At 41.6% G+C, this 20,766-nt stretch overlaps 4 protein-coding genes across 6 annotated transcripts; 3 read left to right on the forward strand and 1 right to left on the reverse strand.

Annotated features, from left to right (window-relative positions):
- Positions 1-229: 229 nt before the first annotated feature.
- On the reverse strand, positions 230-3,875 carry syngr2a (synaptogyrin 2a). Its single transcript, XM_062447783.1, has 4 exons — positions 3,500-3,875; positions 2,285-2,522; positions 1,956-2,092; positions 230-1,737 (listed from the first exon to the last, which is right to left on the reverse strand). Exons 1-4 carry the CDS (start codon positions 3,596-3,598, stop codon positions 1,531-1,533), a joined length of 681 nt encoding a protein of 226 aa, XP_062303767.1. The 5' UTR covers positions 3,599-3,875; the 3' UTR covers positions 230-1,530.
- A 3,320-nt stretch (positions 3,876-7,195) lies between these two features.
- Positions 7,196-15,861, forward strand: LOC134008290 (transmembrane channel-like protein 6). The gene is made up of 20 exons (XM_062447786.1): positions 7,196-7,405; positions 8,064-8,177; positions 8,482-8,618; positions 8,792-8,935; positions 9,102-9,210; positions 9,327-9,414; positions 9,507-9,761; positions 10,235-10,389; positions 10,490-10,634; positions 11,205-11,348; positions 11,740-11,918; positions 12,774-12,855; positions 13,106-13,203; positions 13,282-13,377; positions 13,469-13,544; positions 14,435-14,568; positions 14,664-14,822; positions 14,936-15,014; positions 15,217-15,315; positions 15,462-15,861. The coding sequence occupies exons 1-19, from the start codon at positions 7,374-7,376 to the stop codon at positions 15,298-15,300; spliced, it is 2,310 nt and encodes a 769-aa protein (XP_062303770.1). The 5' UTR covers positions 7,196-7,373; the 3' UTR covers positions 15,301-15,315; positions 15,462-15,861.
- A 365-nt stretch (positions 15,862-16,226) lies between these two features.
- Positions 16,227-17,961, forward strand: LOC134008263 (heterogeneous nuclear ribonucleoproteins A2/B1). 2 transcript variants are annotated; one of them, XM_062447785.1, is made up of 5 exons: positions 16,227-16,320; positions 16,576-16,667; positions 16,891-16,986; positions 17,100-17,246; positions 17,490-17,961. In XM_062447785.1, the coding sequence occupies exons 1-5, from the start codon at positions 16,311-16,313 to the stop codon at positions 17,604-17,606; spliced, it is 462 nt and encodes a 153-aa protein (XP_062303769.1). In that variant the 5' UTR covers positions 16,227-16,310; the 3' UTR covers positions 17,607-17,961. The 2 variants fall into 2 exon arrangements, with proteins under 2 accessions (XP_062303769.1, XP_062303768.1); XM_062447784.1 differs by having other exon boundaries at positions 16,230-16,320; positions 16,573-16,667.
- A 189-nt stretch (positions 17,962-18,150) lies between these two features.
- cenpx (centromere protein X) lies at positions 18,151-19,675 on the forward strand. 2 transcript variants are annotated; one of them, XM_062482856.1, is made up of 5 exons: positions 18,151-18,265; positions 18,538-18,589; positions 18,676-18,729; positions 18,839-18,927; positions 19,420-19,675. In XM_062482856.1, exons 1-5 carry the CDS (start codon positions 18,236-18,238, stop codon positions 19,432-19,434), a joined length of 240 nt encoding a protein of 79 aa, XP_062338840.1. In that variant the 5' UTR covers positions 18,151-18,235; the 3' UTR covers positions 19,435-19,675. The 2 variants fall into 2 exon arrangements, with proteins under 2 accessions (XP_062338840.1, XP_062338850.1); XM_062482866.1 differs by having other exon boundaries at positions 18,214-18,265; positions 18,541-18,589.
- Positions 19,676-20,766: the final 1,091 nt, after the last annotated feature.

Genomic DNA, 20,766 nt, shown 5'->3' on the forward strand with positions numbered 1-20,766 from the left:
GTGCAATTGTATTGTACTAGGTCCTATGCATTATGTACCAGCTACCCCCCCACACCCAACCTAGGGTTATTACACCCCCACCCCCCCACACACACTTAAAGCTAACCATTTACAGATTGCCTTTTCTTTTCTCAAGCTCCTTCACACACTAATACAATGAATCACTGTTCAAATATTTACAATTGGAGCACACCTTTCTAGGCAAATGTTGACAAAAAGCTGGTTTGGATAGTTCATGAACAATGAAATCTTTATTTGGCAGAAGTACAGTAAAATTACTGTCACAAATGAATGTGTAAGGCACTTGTGCATCATTGCTGTTAAGCCCCCAATACAGGCTATGAAGGTATAAGTAAAACAATGTGTGCAACAAAAATATATATATATATCCCAAACTAGCATGGTTTATAATTGCAATATGATGTACTATTGTTTGGATTGGAATTTGGCTGAGCATATACTGAAGGTAAAACCCACCCCAGACAGAAGCCTTTGGAAGGCCCAGTTGGAAAAACACCTGTAGCTTGGCAGAGGTAGGAGTCCCACACAATGTGATAAAGGGTCTTAACAGCCAACCCAACTTAACTAAATACACAGCCATTTTTGCAGTAACATTATAAAAATCCAAAACAGAAACAATATTCTGAACAGTTGCAACTACCCTAAATAGCATAGCAAAATTTCTATTACATTAATACATTCAACTGCCCAAAAAACACAAGGCATATTGCTATCCAGTGCACACACAAAACCACACGTGAATTCAGTGGTTATTCATAAAGAAATTCTATGCGGAAGATCTATAGATTCGATTATTATCGTAGTCCCTATGTGCTCTAATTTAAGTACAGTTGTAACAAAGAAAACAGTATGCATGGGTTTGCAGAGAACAAACTTTGCTGTACCATATGATTTAACAATAGGCTGTAGAATGATTGAATGTGTATTAAATAGAGCATAAACAAATTTAAATAGAAAATTATCCAAAAAATGTATACCGTGCAAGGTCTCATACAGACATTTCCCCAGTGAGGAATTATGCGTCTAAAGCAGACATCATTGTAATTGCATCAAATGTAAATGTAAATCATTGGATGTGAATAGACAGGCTTAAGGTATATAACTCAGTGAAAACAAACCATAACCGAAAGAGAGAGAGAAAGATATCACAAGGCATTTGGTAAGTACAGAGGATGATGATGTCAACAGTGATTTCTCTTTCCAAATGAAGATCTCTGTTTGGCATCTATACCAGTATAGAGAGCTGTTAGACGGTGCACATTCATTGACTAATTTACACACAATCATAAAATGCTGAAAATCACTCCAAACCCCCACTCCATATGGCATGAATACAAACCAACTGCATTTCAGAGCACCTTTCCACATGCAAGCACAGGGCAAGCTGTAACTGAGCAGTTACAGTCAGGAGAAAAGACTGAGTGCAGAAACCAGTCTGTAGCTGAGGCGTTGTTGGCAACTACTTAAAAATACTCTCTCCCCCATTTCATGTCTGAGAAGGGCAATCTTTTAGTGTGCCGGGGGTTGGTATTCTCCAGGACGCTCTGATGCTTGGCTGAAAGGTGACTGCTGGTAGCCCTCAGGGCCGCTGTTTGGGTAGGGAGGATAGGTGGGTGGGTAGGGCGTACTGTTGTCGTTGGCTGGGTCTGTGTAGCCTTGGTCAAAGTCACTTACTCCTTGCTTGAATCGCTTATAAGCAAATAGAGCCAAAAGACCCTGTGGAAGGCGATAATATATGTATTTTTAGATAGTTATCTGCAACCCACCAATATGAAGACCAGACAGCAACCCATTTTCTTCTGTAAGTGAACATTCTGATACCAAATGAAAGTAGTCATTCGGAGACACTAAATGACAGTAGTAAGCAAATAAGTGTGGATAAAGAGTCTTATCTGTCCGTTGCTAGTCAAATATCAATAGTAGAAGTGACTCACCCAGGTAAAGACGGAGAAGAATGAGAACGTCACAACGGCTCGGGCAGCATCGCCAACATTTTGTAAATCACCGGTGCTGTGTGACCACTGGTTGGCCAAGACGCAGAAGCAGATAAACCACAGGAATGCCCAGAGTCCTGCCATGGACCAAACAGCCGCAAGACAGCAGGGGTTGATAAACAGAATTTTGGGGGCTTTCGCCTTTTTATCACTAGCAAGATACCTATACTTTATTTCACCTTTGCTCAAGTATGGAGTCACACAATAGACACCCTGGTGTGCTTTCCAAATAATATATAATAAACAACTGAAACCATTAAAACACTTACCCGAAAAGGCCAGATCGGCTGTAACAATATGCTTTCTCTCTTTAGCGTTGCTGATTTGAGGAAGGTAGGCATCCAATACGAGGAAGATCACACATGCCAGGAAGGCCAGGACTCCAATACCCAGACCAAAGTTGCAGGCATTTTCATTTTGGTTGAACATGCAATTCAACTCCTGCGAGGATGGTTTGTTGACAAAGCCTTCCCCAGTAATGGTCGCAAAAACCACTATGGAAAATAGCTAAGAATGTCCAAAAGAGAGGGGTACAACAAGAAATTAATGAACACAGACTTAGCAGTCCATTTGACAAGATAGGCTACATTGTGATTAAGCACAGAGAAGAATATTGCTGGATACACAAGATCAGAACAAGCTTCAGACCAAAAACCTGGAGGGGGGTCACAGATGAGAAGTTCAGACTGTGAAGGAAAGCTTCTACAAGCAGCATAGTGCGAGACTCCTAGGCTATCACATGATTCACAGAGCATGATTAAGCTTCCTCCCCCACCACTATCACCCCACCACTATGAGGAACATAAACCCCACAACTCTCACCTTCGCTGAATACTTCATCGAAATGTAGGGTCATAATTGAATGATGTCAGTTTGCACAACAATAAATGTAAGACTTGTTTGTGAACTTAATTTGAGAGAAAAAAATCTATTTTATTCTAGTAGTGGGTTTTTGTACCAACTACAACCTACAACTCAACGAATTGCGTGATATGCAAACAGCACGCTCCCTACCAAGACAACGTCATGTAAAGTTGCCATTTATAGTAAAGGCTCATGAGTTGTATTTTTTAAAATATATATATATATATATATATATATATATAATTTCTTATTTTAAAAAAACAAATGAAAACAGTAGTGACACTTTATTAGGCTTTTAGCCTGTTTCAAATAATTTGCGTCACTTGTTGCTTTGTGAGCAGTGGTTGGATCCATATACTGTACGTACAGTATATGGATCCAACCACTGCTCACAAATTCGTACAGTACTGTACGAATTTCCATAATACAAAAATTGCCTTTGTGAAGACTGGTACAGCTCAGACAAACGTTGAAACGGAGTATGGCTGAATATTACTGTAAATCTGTATCCTTCGTTAGCTAGGTAGCAAGTCAACTAAGCTAGTGTAATGTCAAAAGTTTGGTTAGCTAACAAACTAGCCATTAGCATGCAGCTACATAGCCTGCTGGCCATCACTCACCCAGCTCAAGATGCGGACTATAGTTTGAGGTTGTTTTACAAAGCTCGTCAAATCGAAAGCACCCCCGGCAAGCGAGGCACCAAAGGCACTAGATTCCATTTTCCTGCTAAATGACCCAGTTGAAAGCCCAGACAGCAGCACACACGCAGTGTCCAGAGATATGTGCAGCTGTCAAGTTGATTAGGTAGCTTGGTTTTCACAGTTCTCACTAATTTCCTGAAAAGTTTAAGGACCGCCCTCCTGGCACCAGGATGAAAAAGTATCTCAACGTCAGCGAAGAATACTTAAGGCCGTAAGAAGAAACCGAAAGAAGTGAAGAGAATAGACTCGTATGAGCGCTGGAGGCCAACGAAATAAACCATATCCATACCATTTTTAGCAGGAAGAGTATAATAGTATTATTTACATGGTCAGAATGAAATCACACATTTATGTCACACATAACATGATAAACCGTTAAAAAGGCCGTCTAGACTTAAAAAGAGACGGGTTAAAAAAATAAAATAACTTTAAACGTATAGCTGGGGCCTAAATGTTGAAGGTACCTAAGCTACTTTTCAACTACCACAATCGGATGTATAGTGCTACGTATTATACCACTAGATGGCAGTAGTGCTTAAAGGTGCATTTCAAGTAAGTATCAGATTGGACGTTGTGTTGAAATGAGACATAAACGAGCGGTCTGGACTCCTGAGTCCTGGCTCAAAGTGTTACAGTTTTTATCGATTGCTAACACACATTTTTTGAAAGCCTACCCCGATTTCTCAAAACTCTAAACACAAACCCCAAAACCACTCACACAAAATTCAAAACACTTCATAACTCCTGCAAAATGCTACTTTGGTTTCAAAACAATGTTATGTCACCTCAAAATGGGATTTTGATTTCAAACAACAAACACAGCCTATTATTTGAGTAGACTTTTCAAGCATCGATTGAACACTGATGTACTCAAGTGAAAACACTAAGATGAATGGGAAAACACCATGTATGAAGGCCTTATCAGGAGCATTTTGCCTTTTCATGTTCAGTGATACCATAGGCTTACTTAGGCTTAGTACATATTGTTATACTGTAAAATGTAACTGTAAAATGTTTTTACTCCAATATGAAACAACACACAAATATACAGTAACAAAAATATTTATTTGTTTCAAAAGTGAAATAAAGAATAGGCCAGTACAGTCAACAACAAAGAAGAAAAGTAAAATAAAAATATATATACTGTAAAACACTGTAAAAAAGGAGGACAAAATAATTAGGCTGCATCCTGTCTTCGGATCCTGTCTGGCCAGAGGACCTCATCAACATCACAGGCTATGTTCTCTCTGGCCAGACAGCGGGGAAAGTAACGCCTGGTGTGGCGAATCCAGCCCTGAAAGGCCTCAGGGGCTATATTGCCACATGCCTCCTCCATGGCCTGTATCAGGGGCATCTGTGCCTGCGGATTGCGTTCGTATACCTTCCATCTCCAGGCAGAAAAAAACTCCTCTATTGCGTTTAGAAATGGAGAGTATGGTGGGAGGGGAAGCACCAAAAACCGTGGGTGGTTGGTGAACCAATTGTGGATCAGAGCAGCCCGGTGGAAACTTACATTGTCCCAGATAACAACATACCTGGGCTGCTCTGCATGGACTATTTGGTCGGGTGGAATAAGTGTGTTGTGGAGTGTGTCCAGGAATATGAGGAGACGGGCAGTGTTGTAGGGGCCAATGATTGAGTGGTGATGGAGGATGCCGTTGTGGTTTATGGCAGCACACAGAGTGATACTCCCTCCCCGCTGGCCAGGGACATTGATAATGGCGCGTTGTCCAATGATGTTTCTGCCCCTGCGCCTTGTTTTGGAGAGGTTGAAACCAGCCTCATCAATATAAATAAATGTATTCGACTCCTCAGCTGCCTCTAGCTCAAGAACTCTCTGAAACAAACATGACAATATTACAGTAGTTATCAGAAATAGGCCTACACATTGTTGTAAAACACTTGAAAATACTGTAACATTGAATTGGATTACAATATAGTCCACTAATGTGTCAGTGCTACAGTAATAGGACGCAATCAGCTGTAAGAATATATAGAGTAAGACTTACTTGCACATAGTCATGGCGCAAATCTTTGAATCTGTCAGAGTTTCTGTTGAACGGCACTCTGTATATCTGCTTCATTCTTAGTGCGTTCCGCCTCAGAACACGGTCCACTGTAGCCTGGCCAACTGTGAGAATGTTGGGGAATGTGACTTGGTCATTGATTATTGTATTCCTTATTTGTCTTATGGTTAATGCGTTATTTGCCATAACCATGTTGACTATTGCTGTTTCCTGTGCATCTGAGAAGGTACGCTCCCTCCCACCACGCCGGGGTAATCTTTCAGTTCTGCAAAATGTACAAATACAGAACAATGGAAAATACTCTAAATACAAAAATACAACCGTTTTTCTGTCATAGTAGGCCTAGTATTTCTTACCTATTTTCTCTCCTGAACGTCCGTATGATGGATGCAACGGAGTAGCGGCTAATATTTGGTTGCACCCTCTGGCCTGCCTCCTGCAAACCATTGTTCACGACATGGTCGACCACTGTGGCCCGAATTTCATCAGTGATTACTGCTCTCCTTCCACCTCTTCTTCCACCTCTTCCTCCTCCTCGTCCGCCTCCTCGTCCTCCTCTTACCCTTACTCCTCTGCCTCTCTGAAATGCTTGTGCTTCCATGTCGTTCATTGCTCTCCAAACCAGGAGCTCACCTATGTCCCTTATATTGCTAAAACCTTGATTATAAATTGCACAACAGCCTTGGAAATTGATGTTTTATTAATTGAATAACAATGTGTTCTGTCTGAAAACAAGGAGCTTTTGGCATGGATGAAGTGTTAAAAATAAAGAGGATTGTGTGTAGTGTTTTGGAGACTGTGTGGTTTACCAATTGAAATCTGTGTTTAAAGCAGATAATTGTGTGTTGTGTTTTGAGGAAAGTGTGGCTCGCAATTGAAATTTGTGTCTAAAGCAGCAAAATGTGTTTATAGTTCAGCAGAATTGGTTAAAAGAGTTGGCACATGAGTTACAAGTTGTGGTGATTGTGTCATATGTTCCTATTTTTGTGTGTTAGCAATCGATAAAAACTGTAATCACAGCCATTAGACAAAATCGTAGCTGGTTCAACCATGGAGACAATTAGCTAATGGCCTACAGGACGGTCAAGGAAGCAAAAAATGTTGCTAAATACTTTGCTGATATAAATAAACCCTTCAAAAATATAGGTATATCTCACAATGGTACCAAATACTACATAGTGGTGTCACCCAATCAACCACGTTCAGCCTCACCACACAATACATTTTTCTCTCTGATATGGTCACTCCCAGACAAAAGGCAAAAATAGTATTGACATAAGTCCTTAATGCCATAAACATACACGGACATTACATCCGGAAATTAATAACTACAGAAAGAAATTATGAAGGAAATAAATACATATAATATTTTTTTCGATAATGAATATTGAAGAATGCATTTATAAGGAACTTGTATGTTTTATGTATACATAGGCCTATATTTATTGAAACATGTATTTATAATTATGGTAGGTTTGGTACTTCATTGGTCATTGTGTTAAGAGTCTGGGGGTGGAGTAGACAAGAGCAGGTCTGGCTTACACAGGAAGAACGTTTTTCTTTTTTTCAATAGAGGAACTTACAGGGCAGGCAGCAGGGTGTTTTCTTTTCAGTTTTGTGTATTCTGTGTTTTTATAAAAGCACATGTTTTTCTCCCCAAAGAGCTTCTTTTCTGACCCCATTCTGACTGTTAGGAAAGATACAAGTTTGTGCAAGCAACTGAAGACCAGAAAGGATACAGGCTTGCAATTCATGTTAGCTTCACTATGAACCCTTATCAAGTGGATCTTGAATATGAGTGAGTTTTTTTTAATTTATTAAGCATAACATTTCTTTCGAGTTTTTCTTGTTTATAGGTTAGATGATTTTGTGAAATTTGTTCTTTGGAATAGTAATTTGCAAATTGCAAAAGTCACAATATTTATCACATGAAACCGTTATATTTTATTTAAATTGAGCACTGAGCAGTTGGCTCTGCTTTTTCCATTTTTGAAGTTTCACAAATATCAGCATCAGGTTTCGTTGCAGTGGACCATACTTAGATTCCCTGACTGATGAAAGTGATTCAGGCAAGATGAGGCTTGTGAATAAGTGGCACCAATGTGAATGGTTGATATTGTATGTTTTATCATTCATCGTATCATATACAACATTGTATCTACAATTTCATAAAGCCTTACAACAATCGTTAGGCTTTTATCGTTAGGCTATGATGATACCATATTCTACTGGCACATGAATAAAACTGGTTTGCTCTTTGGTCATTTGTTGCTTTATCTCCTGTTTCTTTTGGAAACTGTGTCTTGTGTCCCTACTTGCCTTATAATAAGTATTAATGATTAACTATCCATGTTCCACCATAATACCTAAAACATATATAGAAAATGTCTGCATAAGGTTTTTAGCCCTCGTAGTGTCCTTATTCCTTGTTCTCTGCACCCCTCCTTCCTCCCAAGGAACCTGGCAGTTGTAGACGAGGCCCAGGACTCTGTTTGTCTGCGGCTCAAGGAGTCGTGTCCCAGCAGCCATGCATCTCTGGAGATGGAGGCCTTGGGGAAGTGCACAGGAAAGTCTGTGCCATGAGCCGAGTGTCTGCCTCGTGTGTGTGTGTGTGTGTGTGTATGTGTGTGTGTGTGTGGGTGTGTGTGTGTGTGTGTGTGGGGGGGGTGTAATAACCCCTAGGTTACATTTACATTTAGTCATTTTTAATTACTAAATGTTTTCAATGACAGGTTAGGTGTAGGTTGCTACAATATTTTAAATCTTCCCACTTTATCTGACACAAACTCAGTCTGTTAAAGCAACCTTGCTTCACAACTGTATGGTATATATATATATAAATAACTTAATAATTTACAAATTCTCCTCAGATAGTCTAGTTATTCAGATCAAGGACAGGCCAGCTGAGGTGGAAACCAGGGATAACCCTTCACAGACCAACCCACTGAGGAGGAACCACTGGTCTGCTGCCACCCAGAAAGTCCTTTTCTCCATGCCCAGTCGTGCTGTAGGTGAGTTCAGCCAACAGTCTCGACCCCATACAAGTAAGCTGACTGTGAAACTAAGAAAGCTAAACAAAAGGGAACCATATGGAACCATCTAATCTGCCAATCTGAGTGGTTTTCTCAAACTTTGAACTGCTATGGCTCCAAGTCTAACCACAGGGGTTTCTGTGTTTACACAGGACGGAGTCAAGTAGCCATCATCAGCCAGGGCACACATTGTTCCACTCAGCCGTGCAGGACCAGGCAGAGGGTGCAAAACCCTAGGATCTCCACCAGCACCAGCACGAACAATGTTCTGTCAGACTCTGAAAACGGCGGCGAAGGTACAGCGAGTAGTCCCCCTGACCCCATGAGCTACTTCTGTTGAAGCTGTCAACTGAGTTTTCACTCAGTAACTCTTAGGTTGGGTAGCGATGTCTGAAGTCCTTAATCTTAAATCAGTTGTCTGTTCACCCAGTGTTGGTCATGTTCATGTTCATTGGTTGACAGAGAACAAGAAGGAGCAGCTGGTGAAAACCCTGCTGAGTCTGTCAGTGAGAGATCGTGTTTGTAGGCTCCGTGCTATGCCTCTCAGTCTGGCCGCCAAAACTGAGCTGAAGTAAGAGTCATTCACACTCCTGTCCTTCAATTTGGATTATCTGTACAGTGATGAAATGACCTGCATTTTCATCGTCACTGAAACTTGATTGATGCTGATATTCTCTTGTGAAATAGGAAACTTGCGGTGAACGATCAAGTGGGTAACTCCCTTTCAGGCAGACAGGTTCCATACTGTGAGTGCCTCAAGGTTCACATTGCAAAGGTGAGCGTAGCCCATGAGCCCCATCACAGCTGAACTGTCGAGAGGAATTGGACGTGTGCATTCATGCGTGCGCTTGTGTTAATCATCCACAGGCTTGTCGTCATGGCACGTACAGCTGCCTCCCCTTCCTCAGTTCTCTGCAGTTGGGGCAGGGGGCGCTGAAGAGGCTCGGCGGTCGTTTCGGCACAGGAGTGCTGTCCTATTTCCTTTTCCTCAGGACCCTTGTGTGCTTCAACATTCTCCTTTTCCTCAGCGTTGGCGTGTTCCTCGTCCTCCCCCAGGCTATCCACAGTCCCTACCACCCTCCCAGCCAGCACAGATACGGGATGGAGCTTCTTACTGGGATGGTAGGATGCATATAGATACTGGCGTCTACATAACAACTCATTGTGACTTGAGTGCCAAACCAGCTCTAGTAACAAAACAAAAGCAAGACTATGTAAAGGTTAAGAGCAACAAACTAGTGTGACTTGGACACGCTAGACAGCAAAGTGGTCAGAATAACTTATTATGCAGTATAGAGTATATTATTATACAGTATAGAGTATAACTTATTATGCAGTATAAATGTAAAAGGGACTGTAAGCCCCTTTTACATTTACATTTAGTCATTTAGCAGATGCTCTTATCCAGAGCGACTTACAGGAAGTACAGGGACTTTCCCCCAAGGCAAGTAGGGTGAAGTATCTTGCCCAAGGACACAACGCAATTTGGCACGGCCGTGAATCTAACCGGCAACCTTCTGATTGATAGCCCGATTCCCTAACCACTCAGCCATCTGACCCCTGCCATGTTTTACTGAGCCTCCCATCTCCCTCAGGGTCGCCTCTCGACGAGTGTGATGTTCTATGGCTACTACACCAACTCTACCATCACCTCTGACAACCCTCTGATGTTGCCCTATAACATACCCTTGGCCTATTTCTGCACTATTGGGATTGCTTTCTTTCTCACCTGTGTCATACTTGTCTACAGGTAGGATCCACACTTGTTTCCTTTTGTGATTAGCTGTCTAATGTTTTTGGTTCGTTTTTGTCATATAATAAAAATACAAATCTTATTTTGATTTTACCAGCGTGTCCAAGTCCTTTGGGAGGAGTTTTAGTGTGCTCACGTCTCACGCATATTTGGCACCTAAAGTGTTCTGCTCCTGGGATTTTAAAGTCAGCAAGAGGGCATCCGTCCGACATCAGTCGGAGAACCTCAGGACTCAACTGAAGGTACAGTTCTAGAGACATCAGCACTCTGCTGTGTTGTAAGGCCCACTCAACAGCTGAATGTGTTTGTGGTAAGATTTGCACCTCAGTGCTGGTGGCATTCAGATACACTGAAAGTCTCTGCATAGTTGTGTTTAAGGAAGCAAGATGTGAAGTAGAGACAAGAAAATTAGAAAGGGGAAATGTTGATCATGCAACTGCATCTAGACAACCATCCTTTTTCAACATGCATATTTTTAATTATTAGTGCAAGAAGAAAATTATCTTCAGTTCAGTATTATAATTAGAGGGCTCACCCAACTATCTCTATTCTGACATTAACATATTCTGCTAAAATACTGGAGTCAAGTGTTTCCTGTCACATTCACACATGCGCTGCTAAAACAGTCAGACCGCTGTCAGACCAATAAGTTAACTTCAGCACTGCAAAACCAAATTGTTGACACCCCACTTGTCCTCACCACTTCTAATATACTATCTTGTGTTCTCTCTCTCTTCTTCTATGGTCTCTTGTCTCTTGTGTTCTCTCTCTTCTTATCTTGTCTCTTCTGTTCTCCTCCCCCTGGGTGTCAGGAGATTCTGTCCGAGCTGAGCAGTGGAGAGGAGGAGAAGGGCTGGATGCAGCGTCTGAGGAGAACAGTGGTCCAGTTAATAGCATGGGCTGTGTGCCTAGGCTCTATCCTATCCTGTGCCCTCTTCATCCATTTCATATATCTGGTTAGAAGGCTGGGGGGAGCACTTACACACACACTTGCACATTGACACACACGTGTATGTATTTAGTCACACATTTCTTTTCTTTTTTATTTGAAGCGAGTCTTATCTTTCAACATTTGTTGCCTCTTAAAAGAAAATGGCAGAAGTGTATTGTTTTTGACTGGGCTGGAGTTATTAGCAGAAGAAAAAGTTGTCTGACATTGCACAGCCAATTACATGAATCTTGTAAAGAAGGCCTAGACAGCACAACTACACATTCAGCGAGATGCCTTGCAATGTTGCAGACACTCGGGTGACAATTCGGTTAGCACCACCCATGTTCCAGCTACAATTCTTCTGAAATGTTCAGATGATACTGCCTGATGCGCCACTGCCAACTCCCACCTCCCAGCATGACCAGAATCCAGCAAAGAAGGATGTTCAGCTCGTTTTGGTGGCTGAAGCCCACCTGCTAATGATGCCAGTATTGGTGTCGTGTATTAACCTGCTGCTACCTGGCATCTTCAACTTAATGTCCTGGGTGGAGAACTATGACTCACCTAGCTTGTGCATCTATGTAGCCATATTAAGGTGAGTATAGAAACTTGGGATTGGGATGTTGTTCATCGTAAGCAGGTCTATGCATTTTACATCATGTACATCAAATATGCCAGTTGCTGTCATTCATTACCTAATGCTATATAGCCTCTCATAGCTCTGTCATCTCGCTGTAATTTCAATTGTGAATCATCTCACCGATCAACAATATTCATACATGTTTTTTGATAATTCAAGGGTTTTCAGTTCAAAAGCATCACACTGCCTAACATTAGAACACATGAAGTTAAGATAATTGTTTATTGAACAAATGATGTGATGATTAGTCTTGACAGAAAGTCTTTTCTTAGAACTAGCAAGACAGTATGGGAAATATACAGGCCTAAGCATGCACAAGTATGGTCTTCCTTACCAAACTTTTGCAAGAGCTTCATTTGTTGGTTATGTTGCATAGTAATTTCCTGTTTTAAGTGATTGACGCGTCTGCTGATCCTTGTCAGTCATGTTATGGGTTATGGGTTATGCAACTAGAAGATATGTGTTTAGGTATCTCTGCACGGAGATTATAAATTCATGTCAAAAGCATGGGGGAAGTTGATTTGAATTTCTACAGAAGTTCCAGAGTAAACCGGTTGTATAGGGTTTCCTTCCTTCAGTCACAACTCACTGGTGTGCATTCCAACGACATTTGCTACAAATACACGCTTTCACCAAATGAAACACATTCTGGTTTATTTTGATATGGTTACTAATTCACCTGGAAGATTAGATTAGGTGTTTAACTGCTCGGTCATCAATTATTATGAACCCTGTGGTTACCCACTGCAGCGCTGCCAGCTACTGTATTCCTGAAAACACTAGCACAGTTGACCAGACGTTCTCCTGTAGGAATCTGTTGCTGAAGGTGTGTGTCCTGGGAGTGCTATGCTACCATTGGCTTGGACGGATACCGGCAGATCCTGGCAAAACGGTGAGGGAGAGAAACACCTGGCTGCCTTCTGCTGCTTCTGTGATAACCCTCCACCCCCCCCCCCCCACCCCCACCCCCCACCACCACCACCACCACTACTGCCAAACAATGTAATGTAGCAATTGACAGACTGAGGCTGAGAGAAGGGTCACATTTGCATCATTCATCATTTGAAGGACACACAGTTTCTGACACATACAATGGACTACTGTTGAATAGTATAATATATAATACTACTGTCTCTCCTCAGTGCTGGGAGACCTTTGTTGGTCAGGAGCTGTATCGCTTCCTGCTCATGGACTTCATCTTCACTGTGCTTTACACGCTGTTTGGAGAATGTCTGTGGAGGTCAGTAGACACTGCAGAGCTTGTTTACATGTCTTGAGATATGTTGTTATATTTGCATATAACACTGCTCCCCTCTAGGATATTTTCTCAAGCCGTGTTGAAAAGTAGGAGGAAACCGGCTTTTGACATCGCTCGCAATGTCCTGGAACTAATCTACGGACAAACACTCACCTGGTAACTTGATGTTGCAATGTACAAAATATGTAATTGCTATTTTTACTCCACCATTTTAAGATTCCTTTCACAAATGTACCCAATCCTACAGGCTAGGTGTTCTGTTTACGCCGTTACTACCAGCAGTGCAGATCATGATGTTGCTGTTATTGTTCTACATAAAGAAGGTAGGCCCCATCTCACATCCCCAGCAGGGTCATCTCCTGCATAGCTCAGCGCTATCTTTACTTCACAGGGTTTATTTTGTTTTATTAAACAAGTTGTTTAAACGTTCTATGACTTGACTCAATATCCTTCTGCCCACCAAAAATGATTGTGCCAAAACCCCTTAGATACACCATTTTTTTTTTTTCTTCCAAAAAAAAGAAAGAAAAATAAGTATTTATCAACTCGTTAAAACTTTCAAATAAAAGAAAATCCACAAGACAGTCAAATACAAATACAGAATCCCCACAAGGGGGTACAGGACAAAAGCCGCCGAGGCGGCGCACATATCAATTGCCCCCTAGGGGGTTACAAGTGGAAGTCCAAGTTCGACGGGGTCCATCCAGGCTTCCGCCCCGATGGCTTCGTCTCCCTCTCCTCCCATCGTCCTCGCCAGTGGAGTCGAGCGACTGGCCCTCTGCCCTCTATCGCGACGGACCCTGGGAAGGCACCATCCCTTCGCCACTTCTCCCAGGCTGCCCTTCGGCGAGGATTTCCTATCCTCTTGCGAGGATTCCAAATCCTGGTAGTCCGGCCCTCCGTCCGTCCAACCGTTGGTTCCCTCCGGCGGCCTGGCCCGCCTCTGGGTTACCAGCAAGCTCTGAAAAGGGGACAAGTCCCCGTCTGGCGTCGGGGCCGAAACCCCCAGGCAAACGACCGCTTCGACCCACCCCCGTCACCGGATCCCTATCAGGCGATCCAGTATCGACGGGGGCGGGCCAATATCTGCTCGATATGAGCAGATACTCACTTGATCTGAGCCAAAAGGCCGAGAAGCGATACACATCGAACAGTAGCTGTGCTTGTTTTTATGCCTGTCCGTCGGTCAATCCAACTGTGGTCACTTCCACAGAGAAGCCTGATGGTCAACTGTCAGGCGTCCAGGAAGCCCTGGAGGGCCAATCAGATGAGCACCCTCTTCATGTCTCTTCTCTTTTTCCCTGCATTCTTGGGCGCTGCCGTGTCTGTGATATACACCATCTGGACGTGAGTGTGTTAAATTCACGTTCTGTCTCGCGTTGTGCTGTATACACAGCCTCCCACTGTGCCTCTCTGTCTTCCTGCCCATCCGTCTCCTACAGGATCAAACCCTCTCCAGAGTGTGGGCCCTTCAGGAACCTCAGCACCATGTTCCAGTCTAGCAGACAGTGGGCCCACCCCAGCCTGGCGTGGCTCAGCTGGGCCCAGACCTACCTGGTGGAGAACCTTCTTATCCTGTTCTTGGTTGCAGGGGTCTTCCTGTGAGTAACACCTGACTCAGCTGTTCATGTGTCGCAAGATGACAGACAAAGCACATAGGTTGAATAGGTTTTACTGTCAGCGTTTGAACCATCATTAACTATTTATTTTTCAGAACGGTAATCTACCTTCACATGCAAATTTTAGACGGGCAGCGAAAAATCATCGGACTGCTACAGGAGCAGATAGAAAATGTGTGTACAGTCAATTGTGGGCTATTGTTTATCAGCATTGATGCTTTGTGTATTTATTATACACAAATACAAATATATACATTTATTAAAACGGTCTTATTGTATGTACCTCAGTGTCATTAACTCATCTTACATTCTTGCCATGTTTGTCTGTATGTGTGTGTGTGTGTGTGTGTCTGTGTGTGTGTGTGTGTGTGTGAAGGAGGGGAAAGACAAAGCTTTTCTAATTACAAAATTGCAGGCCATCCATGAGGAAAGGCATCCTCTTCCCTCTTCTAGCCATTAACCTCAGGGCAGAGCGGTGGGTATACACATACACTGACAATGCATCAGACCAAGCCAGGATCTGCTGCTCTTAAAAAAATTATAAATTTAAAAATAACCATTTGAATTAATTATTAATGTTTTTACTACACATTTAATGTCTGTAAATTTTCCACTTTTCAGGCTTGATGATAATTGAAACTTTATTAGACATCACACACTGCACAACCATCAGACAGAGGGCATCCAATCAGCCCATGACATCAAACCCATAGTCCACCTGTGTACATGCAAAACTATATGTACATACATTTCTTTGTTGTCCATCTGCAGGAAGTCCAGTCATTATATGATAGTGTATTAATGTTTACCTTTTAATTGTGTATGTTATAAACTATTTTAATGCTGATTAAATGGTCACAAAGCATGTTCAATGTTTTGGTCATCAAATATCCTGTTGGTGATGTTGAGCATGTTTACTTAAAGGCCTCTTTGAATTACAGTTGCTTTTTGGTGTAACATCATTAAATCATTGTTTAACACAACTGTCTTATACAATGTTAAACTCTTTGGAACATAGAAACTGTCACTTTGAAGTCACAGTTGTACAGAAACTGACGAGCAGACCTTTAAACACACACACATACACACACACACACACACACACACACACACACACACACACACACACACACACACACACAGCTATCAATCCAGTCCAACCACTCAAGACAGAACATATGAAAAGCCTTAAGGGCAAATACTGATGGTCCATGTCAAGATTGATTGAATTGTAACAAGGATCAATCTTGTTTTGCAGCATTGTTCAAGAATGAGGATACTACTACAGTAGTTAAAACGTATTCAAGTTCTGATAAAGTTCACCTGTACATGTGTGATGTCAGAAGTGGGAGGGGCATTCCTGTCTCATGACACCACCTTGATGTTGTTATTTAAGGCGAGTGTTACTTTGTGTGTAGTTGAGCTATCTTACTGCTTTGGCCTGGAAGAAGTCTAGATGAGGTATATTCTATGCTCATTGGTAAGTACCTCAGTGCGCTGTTTTGTGAAGACACAACAATTCTTTGTGGAGTTATAGGATTATTAATTTGAGTTAAGACAAAAGAAAAATATAGTATTTTTGACTTTTTCTTGAACTTTGTTGTTACGCTAATGATTTGACTAAGTTTAGTATTCAAATAGCACAGTGCTTAAAAGTTAATTAAAGAATGTGGTTAGGGCTGCTTCACTGATGTATATATACCCTCATGGTATATACTCCTATTTCTTTCAGAAGCATTCATAATGGAACCAGCTACATCTACTAAGAGAGTCTTCATAAGCCTCCCTAAAATAAACATGAGGCGTTTGGCAGAAATATACGAACTGGTAAATATTTTGGGATTTTCCCTCACACCCACAGGAAACACTGTACATTTGAAAAGTACAAATTATCACAAATATAATATTACATCTAATTTTGTATTCTAGTTTAAGTATTCAGTGATTGTTATTTGAAGTGTACCCTAGTACAGACCTCTGAAAACTAAGAGTAGCTGTGATATGAAGGCAGGTAACACAACTGTCTGCTTCTTGTGCTTCTGCATACCAGGACCATGGACTGCTTGTTAAGAATCTGAACCCTTATATAAATGAGGGATATCTACAAGCTTACTTCCGAGAATGGGGCAATATAACATCATGCAAGGTAAAGATCACCGACGGTGATTGAATTTGCTAATTACACTGGCTGTAATTTGAGTGATTGATTTGAACGTAATGCAATTTATATATTGGTAATATAATCCCTTTAAAACACAGATCCACAAGGACAACTCCTCTGGAAGTCGCCAAGGCCTGGGTTATGTCAGGTTTTCCTCTGAGGCAGAAGCTGACATGGCAGACTGGGCTGGACCTCATAATATAGGAGGCACCGAGGTGGGGACCAGGAGAGTTTATAGCCCAAAGGTGAGTCAGTCACCCAACTTTCCTCGAACAGTTATAAATGCTCAAATCACACCTAAAAACATTTCATGCATCACATCATGTAAAAAATAAATAACTTTGAAAATGTATAAATATCTTTGAATAAAGCTTACTGTACAATTCTCTGTAAAAAATATAGGGAGAATAAATAATGGGTAAATATATAAAGTATTAACAATTAAGTGCATTATTGAGCTTTTGTTTCCAACCCTTATCTCCAAAAAGATGAAAGACGAACCAGCGAGTGAACAAACAATGTCCAAGCAAAGACCACGACGATCTATGGGCCTTGGATACCTTCTTGAGGATGCTCAATGGCTGGATGACGAGGAAGAGGAATAGATTATTGTCCTTTTTCCTAGTGAATAAAATAGGCATGTGTTTAAGCATAGGGATATGTATGTTTCACTAAAATTGTCTCCCCACCTTCAAGAAAAGGCTAAAGACGCACTTCCGGGAGTACAACGGCACTTAAGAAATATCAGATGTTAGTTTCCTCCAGGAACACAATGACACTTATTGAGGGACTTGTTGGTTAGTTGTAACTGATTTAACTACTTGTACTCGCTGTGATTTATATGATTGTTGCTTGCTTTCCTATATGTACACTCTTGCACTTTTGAGGGTTATGTTGTTTAATTTGTAATTTGTTTAACTACAAGCTCTACAAAGCTTCTGCTAAATGAATAAATGTAAAATATAAAGACTTGTTTTTTGTGTGTGGACATGATCACTTTGTATAAATAATATAGAGAATTGCAGATAAATAACTTACGGTTATGTTTTTCCTTTAAATAGAGTACAGTAATTGTATATCATATATTCTGTATAAAGAAAAAGAAAGTAAAGAAAGTAATTTAATTCACGATGCTTTACGAGTGACGTCATTAAACATGTAACCAATCAGTGTTCAGAGCGCGCTCGTCGAGTGTTTTCCGCTTAGCTCTGACTGGGACACAGGAACTTGGAAGATGGCGGAGAAAGAAGTAACATTCAAAAAGGTCGGACTACTTTAGTTGTGACAGGCTTTCATCAGAAGAAATTATTAAAGTTCTATGCTATGTGTTTCAATGTGGGTTATTGAAATATTTTCAAGCTACTTGCTACACCGTAAAGGTTAGCTAGATAGCTAGAGTTAGCACTAAGCCTTGAAAGTGTGCAGTTCCCAGTTCTAGATTAGGATGGCAAATTTACCGTACAGTACGATATATTTAGCTTAAACATACGTATGGTTTATAACTATCCATATTAAGTATGACATTTCTCTCCTAAGGAGACTGTGAGCAAACTTCTTACCAGTTTCTTCAAGGAGGAGAAAACCAAACGTGAGTGACATTTTACAGGCTAGACGTCAAGTTGAACTGGTGAAAACATCATTTTCACCATTTATAATTTCTCCTGTTTCTGTCAGTTAGTGGGAATGCTGCCCTGCTCATGGCAGAGATGCTGAAAGTATTTGTTCAAGGTAACACATTGATTATTGCCGTTCTCGACTGCAGCAGGTTTGGAATAAACAAAATAAAAAAAATTTTTTTAGCCTACTCATAGTTCTTTGCTAAAATGACATTTTTCAGAAGCTGCTCAGAGGTCTTTAAAACAGGCGGACACAGAAGATTGTGACCAGGTGGACATCGAACACTTGGAGAAGATCTTACCTCAGCTGGTGCGTAAATCAATTGGATTTTTTTTTACATATGCAATAAAAGAAATTTACTATAGTTGTATTGAAATTCTATCAACATTTACATTTAGTCATTTAGCAGACGCTCTTATCCAGAGCGACTTACAATGAGTACAGGGACATTTCCCCTGAGGCAAGTAGGGTGAAGTGCCTTGCCCAAGGACACAACGTCATTTTGCACAGCCGGAAATCGAACCAGCAACCTTCGGATTACTAGCCCAAATCCCTAACCGCTCAGCCACCTGACTACCTGACATAATTGTACATTATTTACAGGTAGTTGAGCAAACTGGCCTTGTACATTTTGGCCACTTTGTCTCAATGCATAACATAAGGCTTCTGTAGCATCACTACATGCCGTTTTATACTGTTAAATCCTGTCACATTAAGGAAGAGTGGGTAAGTGTGCACTTCAGTAGTGCATGTTAGAATAATAAAACATAATTAACATTCCCTCCATAATTTCCTCCCCAGCTGCTTGATTTCTAGCCTGTCAGGAGATGGAGCCAGAGTGTTGTGCATAGTGCACTTATTCTTCCCAGCCCCTTTGCAACTTTCCAGTGTTGATATCCAAACATCCAAATTATGTTAGTGTCAACTTACCACTCATGTCAACCTATGATCTTACATGTAATGTGGTCTTGCACATTTCTGGACATCTCACCCACTATCTGTATCTTGACATTGGACAATGTAAATACTGCAAATAAATAAATCTGTTCATTAACAATGTTGTATTCAGAAATAATGTTATGAGACCCAAACGCCTTTGTTTCGGAAATGATATGGACAGCCACAGTGTTGTCTCCTTTACCCTCTCTTGTCACCACAAGCACCAGCATCCCTGCTACATGGCCCACCTGTGCTCCTCGGTGCAACAACAGGTGCTTCCAGCATGCTCCCTGGCGCCCCTCATCAAAGCCTCCCAGAGCAGTTGGAAGCAATTAGAGTAATAAGGGGAGCAGCCAGACCCTTAGATGATGACAAGTGCCAGGAAAAAAGAAGTACCCCCTCCGGCCACTTTGAAGTTCCCTTCTGCTGTCCTGGGATGTTTGGTTATATTTGGGGTGGGGGGATTGGCAGCAGGGACCTCTGCTACGGAAGAAAGTTGAATGGAGTGTGTGTGCGTGAATGCGTGTGTGCATGTGTCAGCCAAACATCACCACAGAGACCACACGCGTAGATATTTGGTTTGAAAGGAAGCATAACAAAACACACTGGAACATGGCCCAGGAAGAGCAGGGTGCAATTCTGAAGGTAAATAAACAGGAAGGCCAGGAGGATGCTGTCTCCAGCCCTCCTTTCTCTCGCTCGCTCGCTCTCTTTCTCTCCCTCTCTCTCTCTCTCTCTCTCTCTCTCTCTCTCTCTCTCTCTCTACCTCTGTCTGTTTCATTCTTTATCCCCCTCTCTTCCCTCTATCTGTTCTTTATGCATCCCAGCAGACCGGGAGGTATCTGAGGGTCTGGGGAAGGATGTGTGGGCCAATGGACAAGGCAGTGTAGCTTTTCTCTGAGTCAGCAGCATGGCTATACAACACCTCCAACTATTTGTATAGCTGAGGAATGAGTCACAACACTCACTACTGCCCCTCACAGAGACAGACAGCTGGAAGTAACTTGGTGAGGATCATTAACCCTTGTGTTATCTTCGGGTCATTCTGACCCATCAGTCATTGTGACCCACCGTCGTATTGCGACAAATTTACCTCCTACAAAAACAAAGTGAAGCATTTTCTTTTAACTGTCGGGCTGTCTCAGACCCCCCACATTGCAATGGTTAAAAGAAAATAATTGTTATTTGTTTTTGTATTGGGTAAAATTG

Source organism: Osmerus eperlanus, chromosome 2 (genome assembly GCF_963692335.1).
Source record: "Osmerus eperlanus chromosome 2, fOsmEpe2.1, whole genome shotgun sequence".
Classification (NCBI taxonomy): Eukaryota; Metazoa; Chordata; class Actinopteri; order Osmeriformes; family Osmeridae; genus Osmerus; species Osmerus eperlanus.